The sequence below is a fragment of the Oncorhynchus gorbuscha genome, linkage group LG16 (assembly GCF_021184085.1).
Source record: "Oncorhynchus gorbuscha isolate QuinsamMale2020 ecotype Even-year linkage group LG16, OgorEven_v1.0, whole genome shotgun sequence".
Lineage (NCBI taxonomy): Eukaryota > Metazoa > Chordata > Actinopteri > Salmoniformes > Salmonidae > Oncorhynchus > Oncorhynchus gorbuscha.
In genome coordinates, this window is record NC_060188.1 from 82,226,308 (window position 1) to 82,242,793 (window position 16,486).

Consider the following 16,486-nt stretch of genomic DNA (forward strand, 5'->3'; position numbering starts at 1 on the left):
TATAGGAAGTTATAGTCTGGTCAGGTTTAACAGTTTTGTCTGGATATGTGTCTGTACTTTCAGACTTATCAGATCAAAACATTAGCAGCTTGTACCAACAGATCTTTTTCCCCCAGGTCTGTAGTCGTCTACAACCCCACGGAGCAGGACCGCACGTCAGTGGTGACCGTGTACGTGAACACGCCCCACGTGTGTGTGATCACAGACCACGGTCACCCTGTCCCCGCTCAGGTTAGCGCGGTCTGGGATGACTCCACCACAGCTTCCACAGAGGCCTTCCAGGTATGAGTGTCTGTTACATTGTTTTGTTATCAATTATTTTTGTATATCATTTATTTATCCAGGATAATTCCCTGCATCAATTGTTTTTTTATTAAGCTTCAAATTCAGATACATTCATGAATGATAATATGAGTATCAGGTAGTATCAGGCAATATCAGGTAGTATCAGGCAGTATCAGGTAATATCAGGCAGTATCAGGTAATGTCAGGCAGTATCAGGTAATGTCAGGCAGTATCAGGTAATATCAGGCAGTATCAGGTAGTATCAAGCAGTATCAGCTAATATCAGGCAGTATCAGGTCATATCTGGCTGTATCTGGCAGTATCAGGTAGTGAGGCAGGCAGTATCAGGTCATATCAGTCAGTATCATGCAGTTTCAGGTAGTATCAAGCCGTATAAAGCAGTATCAGGTAATATCAGGCAGTATCTGACAGTATCAGGTAATGTCAAGCAGGCAGTATCAGGTATTATCACCTAGTATCAGGTAGTATCAAGCAGTATCAGGTAATATCAGGCAGAATCAGGTAGTATATTGCAGTATCAGGCAGTACCTGGCAGTATTAGGTAGTAATGTAGGCTGTATCAGGTATTATCACACAGTATCAGGTCATATCAGGCAGTATCAGGCAGTATAAGGTAGTATCAGACAGTATCAGGTAGTATCAGGCAATATCAGGTAATATCAGGCAGTATCAGGTAGTAACCTAGGCAGTTTCAGGTAATATCAGGCAGAATCAGGTAGTATCATGCATTATCAGGCAGTATCTGGCAGTATCAAGTAGTAAGGCAGGCAGCATCATGCAGTATCAGCTCATATCAGGCAGTAAGTATCAGGCAGTTTCAGGTAGTATCAAGCCTTTTCAAGCAGTATCAGGTAATATCAGGCAGTATCTGACAATATCTGGCAGTATCAGGTAGTAAGGCAGGTAGTTTCAGGTATTATCATCAGGTATTATCGCAGTATCAGGTATTATCACGCAGTGTCAGGTATTATCACGCAGTGTCAGGTAGTATCAGCAGTATCAGGTAGTATCAGACAGTATCAGGCAGTATCAGTCAGTATCAGGTATTATCACGCAGTGTCAGGTATTATCACGCAGTATCAGGTAGTATCAGACAGTATCAGGTAGTATCAGTCCGTATCGGGCAGTATCAGTCAGTATCAGGCAGTGTCAGGCAGGTAGTGTGGCAGTATCAGTCAGTATCAGGTAGTATCAGGCAGTATCAGACAGTGCCAGGCAGTATCAGTCAGTATCAGGCAGTATCGGGTAGTATCAGGTAGTATCAGGTAGTATCAGGCAGGTAGTGTCAGGCAGTATCAGGTAGTGTTAGGCAGTATCAGGCAGTATTGGGTAGTATCAGGTAGTATCAGGCAGTGTCAGGTAGTATCAGCTAGGTAGTGTCAGGCAGTATCAGGTAGTCTCAGGCAGTGTCAGGCAGGTAGTGTCAGACAGTATCAGGAAGGTAGTATCAGGTAGTGTCAGGCAGTATCAGGCAGGTAGTATCAGGTAGTGTCAGGCAGTATCAGGAAGGTAGTATCAGATAGTGGTGGTCCTGTAGCTCAGTTGGTAGAGCATGGCACTTGTAACGCCAGGGTAGTGGGTTCGATCCCCGGGACCACCCATACGTAGAATGTATGCACACATGACTGTAAGTCGCTTTGGATAAAAGCGTCTGCTAAATGGCATATATTATTATTATTATATTAGTGTCAGGCAGTATCAGGTAGTGTCAGGCAGTATCAGGAAGGTAGTATCAGGTAGTATCAGGCAGGTAATGTCAGGCAGTATCAGGTAGTGTCAGGCAGTATCAGGTAGTGTCAGGCAGTATCAGGAAGGTAGTATCAGGTAGTATCAGGTAGTATCAGGTAGTATTAGGCAGGTAATGTCAGGCAGTATCAGGTAGTGTCAGGCAGCATCAGGTAGTGTCAGGCAGTATCAGGAAGGTAGTATCAGGTAGTATCAGGTAGTATCAGGCAGGTAATGTCAGGCAGTATCAGGTAGTGTCAGGCAGCATCAGGTAGTGTCAGGCAGTATCAGGAAGGTAGTATCAGGAAGTATCAGGCAGGTAGTGTCAGGCAGTATCAGGTAGTGTCAGGCAGGTAGTGTCAGGCAGTATCAGGTAGTGTCAGGCAGTATCAGGCAGGTAATGTCAGGCAGTATCAGGTAGTGTCAGGCAGGTAGTGTCAGGCAGGTAGTGTCAGGCAGTATCAGGTAGTGTCAGGCAGTATCAGGCAGGTAATGTCAGGCAGTATCAGGTAGTGTCAGGCAGGTAGTGTCAGGCAGTATCAGGCAGGTAGTGTCAGGCAGTATCAGGTAGTGTCAGGCAGTATCAGGAAGGTAGTATCAGGGTAGTATCAGACAGTATCAGTCAGTATCAGGTAGTATCAGGCAGTATCAGATAGTGCCAGGCAGTATCAGTATAGTGCCAGGCAGTATCAGGTCAGTATCGGGTAGTATCAGGTAGTTTCAGGCAGTATCAGCTAGTGTCAGGTAGTGTCATCAGGTAGTGTCAGGCAGTATCAGGAAGGTAGTATCAGGTAGTGTCAGGCAGTATCAGGCAGGTAGTATCAGGTAGTGTCAGGCAGTATCAGGAAGGTAGTATCAGGTAGTGTCAGGCAGGTAGTGTCAGGCAGTATCAGGTAGTGTCAGGCAGGCAGTATCAGGAAGGTAGTATCAAGTATTTGAGGCAGTATCAGGTAGTATCAGGCAGTATCAGGTAGTATCAGACAGTATCAGTCAGTATCGGGTAGTATCAGGTAGTATCAGGCAGGTAGTGTCAGGCAGTATCAGGTAGTGTCAGGCAGGTAGTGTCAGGCAGTATCAGGGAGGCGGTATCAGGTAGTGTCAGGGAGTATCAGGCAGGTAGTTTCAAGTAGTGTCAGGGAGTATCAGGCAGGTAGTGTCAAGTAGAGTCAGGGAGTATCAGGCAGGTAATGTCAGGCAGTATCAGGTAGTGTCAGGCAGGTAGTGTCAGGCAGTATCAGGCAGGTAGTGTCAGGCAGTATCAGGTAGTGTCAGGCAGTATCAGGCAGGTAATGTCAGGAAGTATCAGGTAGTGTCAGGTAGTATCAGGCAGGTAATGTCAGGCAGTATCAGGTAGTGTCAGGCAGGTAGTGTCAGGCAGGTAGTGTCAGGCAGTATCAGGCAAGTAGTGTCAGGCAGTATCAGGTAGTGTCAGGCAGTATCAGGTAGTGTCAGGCAGTATCAGGAAGGTAGTATCAGGAAGTATCAGGTAGTATCAGGCAGGTAGTGTCAGGGAGTATCAGGCAGGTAGTGTCAGACAGTATCAGGTAGTGTCAGGCTGGTAGTGTCAGGCAGTATCAGGAAGGTAGTATCGGGTAGTGTCAGGGAGTATCAGGGAGTATCAGGCAGGTAGTATCAAGTGGAGTCAGGGAGTATCAGGCAGGTAGTGTCAAGTAGTGTCAGGGAGTATCAGGCAGGTAGTATCAAGTAGTGTCAGGGAGTATCAGGCAGGTAGTATCAAGTAGTGTCAGGGAGTATCAGGCAAGTAGTATCAAGTAGTGTCGGGAGTATCAGGCAGGTAGTGTCAGGCAGTATCAGGCAGGTAGTGTCAGGCAGTATCAGGCAGGTAGTGTCTGGCAGTATCAGGCAAGTAGTATCAAGTAGTGTCAGGGAGTATCAGGCAGGTAGTGTCAGGCAGTATCAGGCAGGTAGTGTCAGGCAGTATCAGGCAGGTAGTGTCAGGCAGTATCAGGCAGGTAGTGTCAGGCAGTATCAGGCAGGTAGTATCAGGCAGTATCAGGCAGGTAGTGTCTGGCAGTATCAGGCAGGTAGTGTCAGGCAGTATCAGGCAGGTAGTGTCAGGCAGTATCAGTCAGGTAGTGTCAGGCAGTATCAGGTAGTGTCAGGCAGTATCAGTAAGGTAGTATCAGGCAGGTAGTGTCAGGCAGTATCAGGTAGTGTCAGGCAGTATCAGGAAGGTAGTATCAGGTAGTATCAGACAGTATCAGTCAGTATCAGGCAGGTAGTGTCAGGCAGTATCAGACAAGTCTGTGTATGGATGCAGAAACCCAAAGCTGTGGTCTTTTTAGTTTGGAATAGAGATTGATCACCAATGTATTACCATTTTGTTGTGAAGCAGAGACGTTTTCTGTTTATGCTTTCTTTCCACTTTATCTCATGTATTGGTGTTTTCTCTCCCGGGCAGTTGTCCTTCGTAGCTCAGGTACCAGCGCTGGGTCTTGGGCTGTACCAGTTGAGTACGGCTGTGAGCGGCGGGGCGGAGACGGCCGAGTATGTTTTCCTCAGGCAAGGCGGCGAACTATCCGTCAACATGAAGCACTTCACCGTCAACATCCCCCAGGACGCCTCCACCCCCCTCAGCATCCACAACCCCCACATCCAGATCTGGAGCTCCCCCACCACCGGCCTGATGGAGGTAAGCCATGCACAGCACAGCATAGCAAAGCTTAGCACAGCTTAGCACAGCACAGCATAGCAAACAGGGCCTAAAATGAACACCCAACACCTGCCAAATCCGGCTAGATTTAGGCATCGGTGGGTAAGACGTTCATTTCACCAGCCATGTTGGCGAGTGGCCAGGGCTCCACAGTGCAAGCATTTCACTCGCATTTGTGAATATAAAGCATGATGACATTTATAGTAAAATAAATGCTGCAGTTGCTGTTTTCAAAGTATTTCTGCAGTTTTGTTTCATAGCTGCTAAATTAATCGCATAAAGTCAAAGAACTACATAAAGACAAAGAACTACAAATCCAATATATTTTATCTTGTGCTGTAACACTGCCTGACTGGGGGCTGTGCACACGTGAAGAGCTAAGTGAAAGATGTATTTTTAGAAGAGCTGCACACAGGCATACAAGTCAGTCTAATTTACGTGAAACTAAAGTTTACTGAAGTGAGAATTTGTCCTTGTATTTCTTGGCTATTTACAAGGTCTTGTTCACAAGCTAGGTCGTTTTTTCGATGTTTGAGTTTCAACTGTTAGATTAAAGAAGACAACGCTTCTACTAGTCAAACTCAATCTCACAGACACAAATATGACTCCAGACACGCTGCCGCGGTAACCTTGAAACTTTTTGTCTCATCTGTGATATTTTGGTTAAAAGACACAGGTCACAAAACAATTCTGAAATAATATACCACATTACTTCTTACTAGTAATACATTTCTTGTTTTAGAAACATTACAACGCATGCTCATGTGATTTTTTGTGTGTTTTGTTGGTGTAATTTTAGCAGGGGAAAAATATTTTGGTTTGTAAAAAATCTGAGTTGCTTGTAGATTTTTAAAACTACCTACCACAGTGGTTGGTGGACCAAAAAATAAATTTTATGCCCTGATAGCAAAGCTTAGCACAGCATAGCACAGCACAGCAGGGCACAGCATAGTTCAGATTACAGATGTTTTATTGTCACATACACCAGATAGGTGCAGTGAAATGTGCTGTTTTACAGGGTCAGCATTAGTAGTACGGTAATGCATAGCACTGCACAACACAGCATAGCATACATAGTAAAGCAGCACTACACAGCAGGGCATTGAACCAGAGTCATAAAGCGTATAGTGACTGTGACCCATAGGGCATTGCACTGAAAGGTCGCATGGAATATATCACACTTCTAGACTGTCAATGGGGCTGACTGGGTATCAAACCAGGGTTGTCTGTGTGACACAAGACTACATTATTCATCTGAGCTAAAGCCTAGGCATTAGTTGTGGGATGTCATACGAGCCTTCCGGTCTCAGGCATGAGTACTCATCACATTGTTCATCAAATCAGCTCAGTTACAACAACACACGATACAGAAGGTGTCTTATTATTATAGAGGTAGCTCTGTTCGCTCTCATCATTGATGCCAAACTGTCAGTGTAATGGTGATGATCTACATTGGGGCAAAAAAGTATTTAGTCAGCCACCAATTGTGCAAGTTCTCCCACTTAAAAAGATGAGAGAGGCCTGTAATTTTCATCATAGGTACACTTCAACTATGACAGATGAAATTAGAAGAAAAAAAATCCAGATAATCACATTGTAGGATTTTAATTTTTTTATTTGCAAATTATGGTGGAAAATAAGTATTTGGTCACCTACAAACAAGCAAGATTTCTGGCTCTCACAGACCTGTAACTTCTTCTTTAAGGGGCTCCTCTGTCCTCCACTCATTACCTATATTAATGGCACCTGTTTGAACTTGTTATTGGTATAAAAGACACCTGCCCACAACCTCAAACAGTCACACTCCAAACTCCACTATGGCCAAGACCAAAGAGCTGTCAAAGGACACCAGAAACAAAATTGTAGACCTGCACCAGGCTGGGAAGACTGCATCTGCAATAGGTAAGCAGCTTGGTTTGAAGAAATCAACTGTGGGAGCAATTATTAGGAAATGGAAGACATACAAGACCACTGACAAATCTCCCTCGATCTGGGGCTCCACGCAAGATCTCACCCCGTGGGGTCAAAATGATCACAAGAACGGTGAGCAAAAATCCCAGAACCACACGGGGGGACCTAGTGAATGACCTGCAGAGAGCTGGGACCAAAGTAACAAAGCCTACCATCAGTAACACACTACGCCGCCATGGATTCAAATCCTGCAGTGCCAGAAGTGTCCCCCTGCTTAAGCCAGTACATGTCCAGGCCCGTCTGAAGTTTGCTAGAGAGCATTTGGATGATCCAGAAGAAGATTGGAAGAATGTCATATGGTCAGATGAAACCAAAATCTAACTTTTTGGTAAAAACTCAACTCGTCGTGTTTGGAGGACAAAGAATGCTGTTGCATCCAAAGAACATCATACCTACTGTGAAGCATGGGGGTGGAAACATCATGCTTTGGGGCTGTTCTTCTGCAAAGGGACCAGGACGACTGATCAGTGTAAAGGAAAGAATGAATGGGGCCATGTATCGTGAGATTTTGAGTGAAAACCTCCTTCCATTAGCAAGGGCATTGAAGATGAAATGTGGCTGGGTCTTTCAGCATGATAATGATCCCAAACACACCGCCTGGGCAACGAAGGAGTGGCTTCATAAGAAGCATTTCAAGTTCCTGGAGTGGCCTGGCCTGTCTCCAGATCTCAACCCCATAGAAAATCTTTGGAGGGAGTTGAAAGTCCGTGTTGCCCAGCAACAGCCCCAAAACATCACTGCTCCAGAGGAGATCTGCATGGAGGAATGGGGCAAAATACCAGCAACAGTGTGTGAAATCCTTGTGAAGACTTACAGAAAACGTTTGACCTCTGTCATTGCCAACAAAGGATATGTAACAAAGTATTGAGATAAACTTTTGTTATTGAGCAAATACTTATTTTCCACCATAATTTGCACATAAATTCATAAAAAATCCTACAATGTGATTTTCTGGATTTTTTTTTCTAATTTTGTCTGTCATAGTTGAAGTGTACCTATGATGAACATTTGCAGGCCTCTCTCATCTTTTTAAGTGGGAGAACTTGCACAATTGGTGGCTGACTAAATACTTTTTTGCCCCACTGTAAGTGTTAAATCCCGCTGTCTTCTGACTGACACCCTCAGAGATTGAAGCTGAAAGAGAACGGCTCAGAACACCAGATCAAGGTGGAGTTTGCGTGGTACGGCACAACCAGCAACCGAGATAAAAGCGGAGCCTACTTGTTCCTGCCCGACGGGGAAGCCAAGGTAATCTGACACCTTTATTAAATGTGATTGATGCTCCTTTGTCAACGTGTTTCATTGTAGCTGTACTGAAACCCTGTGAAGAATAAAGGCTTCAGCTCTTACAGTTGTTCTGCTCCCCCAGTTTCCCGCTCTCTCTTCGCGCCCTTATTTGTGCTCCCTTACCAGCATGCTCTCTGTAGGAGGTATTATTGGCAGAGGATGGATGGGACGGACATGGGGTTAGGAGTGATTTGATTCCCATTGATTTTCTGTTCTCCTCCAGATGTACTCTCCCGCCCGGTCTCCAGTGATACGGATAACCAAAGGATCTGTGTTCTCTGAAATCACCACTACCTTCGATCACGTGACACACACTCTACGCCTGTATAACGTTCAAGGTAAGGATGGAAATTGTGTGTGTGCGTGCATGCATCTACAATTGTAAACAGTGGTGGGAAAAGTACCCAATTTTCATACTTGAGTAAAAGTAAAGATACCTTAATAGAAAATGACTCAAGAAAAAGTGAAAGTCATCCAGTAAAATATTATTTGAGTAAAAGTCTAAAATGATTTGTTTTTAAATATACTTAAGTATTGTAAGTAAAAGTATAAATAATTTCACATTTCTTATATTAAGCAAAGCAGACGACACTATTTTCTTGTTTTTAAAATGTATCGATAGTAGGGGGACATTCCAACACTCAGACATAATTTACAAACGAAGCATTTGTGTTTTTTGAGTCTGCCAGATCAGAGGTAGTAAGGATGACCACTGATGTTCTCTTGATAAGTGTGTGAATTGGACCATTTTCCTTTCCTGCTAAGCATTCAAAATGTAACAAATACTTTTGGGTGTCAGGGGAAATGTATGGAGTAAAATGTACATTATTTTCTTTCCGAATGTAGTGAAGTAAAAGTTGTCAAAAATCTAAATAGTAAAGTACAGATACCCCCCAAAACTACTTAAGTAGTACTTTAAATTATTTGTACTTAATTAAGTACTTTACACCACTGATTGTAAAATCAACTGAAAAGCAGTACATACATGCATGGGACCTTGGATAGGTAGAGAGTAGCCTACATGTATCAGAGATAGAAAAACAGAACCTTAAGTTAGCAAAAGATCGTGAAATGTTTCTATGTGGGAGAAGATCCAAAACCCTATTCATCTTTTCATCTGTCTGTAGATGAGCTACATGAAGATTAATATATATATATATGAAGATTCACTCAGAGAGAGAGAGAGAGGTTTAGTCGGTGCGATACCATTGAACGGTTGCTTTCATAGAGAAAATGAGTGATGTTGGGTTGCGTGCTTGGTGAGAAAGAGGAAGCTGCTGTCATGCTACCCAGGAGACAGAGACCCTGAGGGTCCACATGTCATCTCACAGAAAAACAGTCCTTAATTGGACCCACCCATGCTGATTTTACTTAAGATAGAGAGAATGGTTTCATTGCCTATTTTGACCTGAGGTACAGCTACAGTATACAGCTTTTAGGAGATAAGGTTGCGGGACTTATTACTAGAGTTACACCATTATGTTGGTCTCATATTACTGTATTTGATGGCTCAATGTTCAGACTCAATTTCCTTTACCACTTTGGCTTTTACCCAAAGGCCATGTACTGTTTTTATTATAATTGTATGAAAAACTGCGGCAAATTTGTTCAACAGTTTTTTTTTCCGCCCGGTGGATTAATTCAATTGGGTATGTAAAATGATATCAAACAATGTAAGATGTATTCCCCAAAAATGATTTTGTGTACTAGGAGACCTTCTGTAATAAGACTATCATTAATACTGTCATTGTAAATAGGAATTTGTTCTTAACTGACTTGCCTAGTTAAATAAAGTTTAAAAAATAAATACAAAATAAAAAAATACCTCAAGCCAGGCCAAAGAAAAAGGAAACTTTTGAATATGTCCCATAGCCATGAATAGGAACCCAGATAAAAAAAAATATTTGTCACTATAATTTTGGTCGTATATCCAAACAGTTATAATCTGTGAAGAAAAAAAGATCCGGACTATGTTTTACCACAGACCTTTCCTATAACGTCTCCTCCGTGATAAATGTGTATCAGCACCTCTGCCTGAGTAATACTGTAAGCACCACAGCATAGCGGGTGTTCAGTGTAGGCTCTATGATTGAGTTGTCGTTCTCTCTCTCTCTCCCTCTCCCTCTCCCTCTCCCTCTCCCTCTCCCTCTCCCTCTACCTCCCTCTCCCTCTCCCTCTCCCTATCCCTCTCCCTCTCCCTCTACCTCTACCTCTCCCTCTCCCTCTACCTCTCCCTCTCCCTCTACCTCTACCTCTACCTCTACCTCTACCTCTACCTCTACCTCTCCCTCTACCTCTACCTCTCTCCCTCTACCTCTACCTCTCCCTCTCCCTCTACCTCTACCTCTCTCTCCCTCTCCCTCTACCTCTACCTCTACCTCTACCTCTACCTCTCTCTCCCTCTCCCTCTACCTCTACCTCTCTACCTCTACCTCTACCTCTACCTCTCTCTCTCTCTCCCTCTCCCTCTACCTCTCTCTCTCTCTCTCCCTCTACCTCTACCTCTACCTCTCCCTCTACCTCTACCTCTACCTCTCTCTCTCTCTCCCTCTCCTTCTCCCTCTCCTCTACCTCTACCTCTACCTCTACCTCTACCTCTACCTCTACCTCTACCTCTACCTCTACCTCTCTCTCTAGGTGTGGAGGGCCAGGCAGTGGAGATCTGTAACTTGGTAGATATAAGGAGGGAGTTCAACCATGAAATTGCAATGAGGTTAGCATCAGATGTGGACAGCAAGGATCGATTCTTCACAGACCTCAACGGATTCCAGGTACTGTTACTGTATGACACAGATCTCTGTTTCTCTCTCTCTTTCACTCTCTCTCTTTCTCACTACCACTCTCTCTGTTCAGGCACTGCAGTGCCGTTCAATGAGAGAATGTTCATTTGTTTCGTACACACGGAAGGATAAGTGTAGAGGTTAATCGTTCACAGTTGTACAATTAATTTATTATTGTGTCATTTTGACGTTAAATGGCTCCTCGAGTGCTTTAGTATGTTTTTAAGTTATCTGAAAGAGGGCAGGAGATAAAACTGACAAAATCATTGAGTGAAGAATACACAGACCAAGAGCACACATACTGTACAAAGCCATACAAATGTAACAGTATAGACTTTACGTCCGTCCCCTCGCCCCGACCTGGGCGCGAACCAGGGACGCCCTGCACACGTCAACAGTCACCCTCGAAGCATCGTTACCCATCGCTCCACAAAAGCCAAGGGCCTTGCAGAGCAAGGGGAACCACTACTTCAAGGTCTCAGAGCAAGGGGAACCACTACTTCAAGGTCTCAGAGCAAGTGACATCACCGATTGAAACGCAACTAGCGCGCACCACCGCTAACTGGCTAGCCATTTCACATCGGCTACACTCCCCTTTTGACCTCCTTCTCTTTCCACAGCAACCAGTGATCCGGGTCAACAGCATCAATGTAACTATAGACTTTACGCCCGCCCCCTCGCCCCGACCTGGGCGCGAACCAGGGACGCTCTGCACACAGACAACAGTCACCCTCGAAGCATCGTTACCCATCGCTCCACAAAAGCCACGGGCCTTGCAGAGCAAGGGGAACCACTACTTCAAGGTCTCAGAGCAAGTGACGTCACTGATTGAAACGCCACTAGCGCGCACCACCGCTAACTAGCTAGCAATTTCACATCGGCTACACAAAGAAACATAGAAAACAGAACCATGTACAGTATACTAGCTATAGCCCAGAGCTCTGCAGTATACCAGCTACTGTCACACGTTCCAACCTAAGAAATACTGTGTTTCTTGCTACTGAACTGGCTTGTGCTCGGTCAATTATGACATGATTAGCAATTAACTATGATAGAAATGGCTATTTTGTAGTATTAGCTTGACATTGGAACTAGCTGAATGGGGAAATATTAGCTGTCCAAGTTCCCAGAAGGGACTTCATTGACGTCTTCCATTTTGTGGCATGACATAAAGTTCTGAAATGAAAACGAAAGCTGAAACGATTTGAATTTGTTCGTGGGAGAATATTCAGACAGATCAGTATTTGAGCGCCTTTCCCAATTAGATACGCTTCCATAGAGGCAGCCCCCCCCCAATCTCTATTTGCATGTTTTTGGCAGTCTGACCTTGATTTCAGGGATTAAGAGGGATTTACTGCCATCAGAGATGAAACGCAACTCAATGCTTAACGCAAATTAAAAACAACAACATACTTGAACAGCTTCCCGCAGCCATTGTAGTCAAAACAAACTGGTCGGCTTAATTAAGATAAAGATCCCACTCAACACACCTGTTCTCTGGTGATTCAGTATGCTTGGGGCCAGGAGTTTTTCCCCTACAAGAAAAATTCTGGATCCTCGTTAAAGTCGAGGGCTCTGAGTTTTTCCTGGTCAGGTCACATGGTCAGGAAGTACTCCTGATGCTATGTCATAGCACTCTTGTTTCTCAAGTACCCGTATTGCGCGTCGAGGCTCATTGCACTTCAGTCCATAGCGTCACTGTATAAAGCGTGGGTATTGTGTAACCATGCTTGGTATGTTGTCTGCAGATACAGCCCAGAAGAACCATGGCCAAGCTTCCCCTTCAAGCCAACTTCTATCCCATGACCAGCATGGCCTACATCCAGGACCCCGGTACCAGACTGACCCTGCTCACTGCACAGTCTCTGGGCTCCGCCAGCCTTGTGAGTGGTGAGTGCAAGCCAGGGGATTTGTTTTCTGTTGTCTATTGGAAGGGCATCAGTACTTCAATTCTCCGGGAAAGATGACATCCCTGCTCGATTCTAAGCTTGCCATCTGTAGACCAGAGGAGGCTGCTGAGGGGAGGACGGCTCATAATAATGGCTGGAAAGGAGCTAATGGAACGGCATCAAACAAATAGAACCCACATGTTTGATGTATTTGATACCATTCCACTCATTCCACTCCAGCCTTTAACACGAGCCAGTCCTCCCCAATTAAGTTGCCACCAACCTCCTGTTGTGTATACAGTACATAATGCCATCAGCTATTTCGGCACCAGGATGTGAAAAGAGGGGGAGATACAGTACGACTCGATTTACAATTAGTAAAGTTTCTATCATGCTGTTTCTGGCCAAGCTTTAAAAGACATAATGTTCTGTACTTTGAGGAATTTCTCCTATGTGACCAGAAGACAACGTGATATAGAAATATTTCTGAAGATAACTTTTTATCTTTTCCCCTCCAGGCCAGTTGGAGGTGATTATGGATCGTCGGCTGAACCAGGATGATAACCGCGGGCTGGGCCAGGGTGTCCTGGACAACAAAGTTACCCCCAGCACTTTCCGCCTGCTCCTGGAGAAGAGGGCTAAGACCGATGGGGTACTTTCAACAGGAGTTTGAGATTGAGCTCTGTAGTTTGTAATTCTACTGTAGTTTACTGATGTTCACTGACTTTTGAAGGTCAGTAATGGAGACTTGATTAACACTAGAAAAGCCTTGGCTCGAGGGACCCCCCCCCCCCCCCCCCCCCCCCCCCCCCCTTGAGCCAATGACTCGTTTTTTGGAGTATATGTATATAAATATATGCTATTGGAAAAAGTGTCCTTTGATTGTGTTTATTAAGGTCTTAAGTAACATTATAATACGAAATAACAATTATTTCAAATAACATAATGGCATTTTCATTAGGTTATGTTACTTTCGGCTATATGGAAAAAAACACTAAAACACCAAAATTCAAGAGTCAAATCCATCACAAAGAAATCCATTAGAATTTTGTTTTGGCAGGTCTTAAGAAACATTATATAAATAAGGAAATGTTTTTCAAAAGAACAGAATAAGGTATTTGAAGTTGTATTACTAGTCTTTCCTTAGTAGGCTGAGCTGTGCTGCTCATGTGGTAAACAAATGGAACAGCGGTTATTCTTGGGAAAAATGATACTTTGAAATAGAGCTCACCTCTTGAATTTCGAGAGTTATTTGACAAAGGTAAGTGTTTTAGAGACTTCAGAATCCACTCTTTCTGATACTAGATATAAATCAAAACATCTTACTTGCGTGTGACTCTGTAGGATTTGAAAAAAGGACTTTTTGGCGCTCTGTTTCCCTGCCTCTGTGTCAATTCCATGCTGTGCCCATCTCTTCATCTACAATTTGTCAATTGATAATATTGTCACCCATCAGACTATTGTCAATTTAATCTTGTCTTTAGGCTAACTCTATTATTATATGTGTGAAATGAATTTAGAAATAGTTTTGGTGTAGTTTCAATGGGCCATCAGCTACACAGGCTTACTAACGGGGAATGAGGGCAGTGGGGAAAAATGACATGTTGACATGACATTTTATTAGCGATATTAAGATTTTAACAATGACAGAGTGTTATATAGACTTATTTAGGAAAAGTCAAGGACGGGGGACATGACTTTAAAAATGGCAGAGTAAAAATAAAAATTTGTTTTGCGTTCACATGACGCTCTCATCTTTTGTAGTGTTAAGACATTAGGGTTAAAACATGGTCATGTATTACTTTATGATCATTCGTCTCTTTTTCTCCAGAGGTTTGTCCTAATGTCCCTGTCTCTGCTTTGATATTCCCAGGGGGAGAAACCCTCACCCCTCAGCTACCCGTCTCTGCTGAGTCACGTATCGTCGTTGTACCTGAACCACCCTCTGATCTCCATGGCCGTCAGCACGGAGGCACAGTCCCTGTCCTTGTCCGCCTTCACCCCGCTGGCCTCATCGCTGCCCTGTGACATCCACTTGGTCAATCTACGCAGCATACAGTCCAAGGTTAATGCTACGGAGTACTTCCTTACAACAAGCTTATGCTTTACATTGTTACATGTTGTTTTGTAGTGATTTAATCATTGCTTTGTACTTACATATCCATGGAGTTGAGACATGAACCGTTCAAATTATGTAGCTAGTAACAAAAAAACGCTTTGATCATTTGCTACTGTATGTACATCCTGAATAACTATGTAATAATATTTTAATACAACATTGTTATTAGAGTAGTTACAGGGTTACTACACCAGAGCAACTTCATAGAAAGACTAAGAGTTACCAAGTTTTCGAAAGCGATTACTTTTACCACTGTGTTCTCATAGTCATGCTTTTTATTAAGATCCGCCTTGGCTGTATTGATTTAAACCTACCTGGTTTCATCTCTTGTTTGTTTGGACAAAACACACACTCAGCACTCCTCCATTAATTGTCCTTATATCATCTCTGTAAATACACTACATCTCTGTGTTGTACATCTTCTATGATCTCCTACTTTGTTGTCGCATGGCCCGTTAACTCTGATGATAGACCTGTCTCTCATGTCAAAGATCGAGCTAATTGTTCCGCTGAGAAGGGGAATCTGCTGACCAATTTGCTCAACTATCGATTGTAAAGACACGCTCTGACATCCAATTTGACTCTGAGAACAAATCAAAAGAGGAGACGGTAGCGTGAAATGTGTTAGAGACCAGGGCTTTGTATGGATTTACACGAATACTCACATGATGACACCACTGCCGCTACTACCAGCCCACTTAGTATGTACTGTGGCATCTCTCCATTTACCCAGCCAGTGACTGTGGATGGAGAAGAAACACCATTTCTGGAGGGAGGATGAAATTGACTTGGACTTGTGCTGTCAGCTAGTAAACTACAGCAGTTACCCTGTTTTAGAGTCAGACCTGGGTTTAAATACGATTTGAAATCTTTGAAATACCTTAAGCCTTTGTTCTCGCCTTCCTGGAGGTCCAGATAGGAGTGTTTGCAGTGTTGAAACTACTCTATTGGTCCATTAAGCCAGTCAATTTTTGAATAGTATGTGAACCCAGGTCTGTTTCAGAATCAGCTCCTCGAACATGGCTGTGTAAATGCAGCTGACCTGTGAAAGGATAGTCTCTATAATTGCTCCAGTGTTGAGGCTGGGGGGGGGCGACAGTTGGGGACTTTGTGGGGACTAAATCATTTGTCACTGGTCCTACAGGAGGATGGGGGTGGTCCGTCGGACGAGGCGGCTTTGATTCTGCACAGAAAAGGCTTTGACTGCGCCTTCTCCAATAGGAACACAGGGCTACTGTGTGCCACCACGCAGGGGAAGGTAAACCTGCCACACACATGCCGACACGCTGACACACACACAGGAGCACATAGGCACAGGCATAAACACACAGAGAGACACCCGTGCATGTATGCACACAAACACGCACATGCACACCAAAATAAAAGAGATATACTGAAAAAAAATTGCTCAACATTTGAAGTGTTTCATGAGCTGAAATAAAAGATCCCAGAAATGTTCCATATGCAAAAAAAATAATTTCTCTCAAATTTTGTGCACAAATCTGTTTACATCCCTGTTAGTCAGCATTTCTCCTTTGTCAAGATAATCTGTCCACCTGACAGGTGTGGCATTTCAAGAAGCTGATTAAACAGCATGATCATTACAGAGGTGCACCTTGTGCTGAGGACAATAAAAGGCCAGTCTAAAATGTGAAGTTTTTTCACACAACACAATGCCACAATGTCTCAAGTTTTGAGGGAGCGTGCAATTGGCATGCTAACTGCAGGAATGTCC

General features: G+C 43.8%; 1 protein-coding gene across 1 annotated transcript in view; it reads left to right on the forward strand.

The window, feature by feature from the left end:
- The window catches only part of LOC124000099 (alpha-mannosidase 2-like), a 56,329-nt gene that overhangs the window by 38,104 nt on the left and 1,739 nt on the right, over positions 1 to 16,486 (forward strand). The window contains exons 13-21 of the mRNA XM_046306228.1: positions 117 to 282; positions 4,454 to 4,684; positions 7,802 to 7,924; positions 8,187 to 8,301; positions 10,601 to 10,734; positions 12,492 to 12,633; positions 13,151 to 13,284; positions 14,506 to 14,697; positions 15,896 to 16,009. Coding sequence (XP_046162184.1) covers positions 117 to 282; positions 4,454 to 4,684; positions 7,802 to 7,924; positions 8,187 to 8,301; positions 10,601 to 10,734; positions 12,492 to 12,633; positions 13,151 to 13,284; positions 14,506 to 14,697; positions 15,896 to 16,009 — 1,351 coding nt within the window. The remainder of the gene's footprint in view (positions 1 to 116; positions 283 to 4,453; positions 4,685 to 7,801; positions 7,925 to 8,186; positions 8,302 to 10,600; positions 10,735 to 12,491; positions 12,634 to 13,150; positions 13,285 to 14,505; positions 14,698 to 15,895; positions 16,010 to 16,486) is intronic.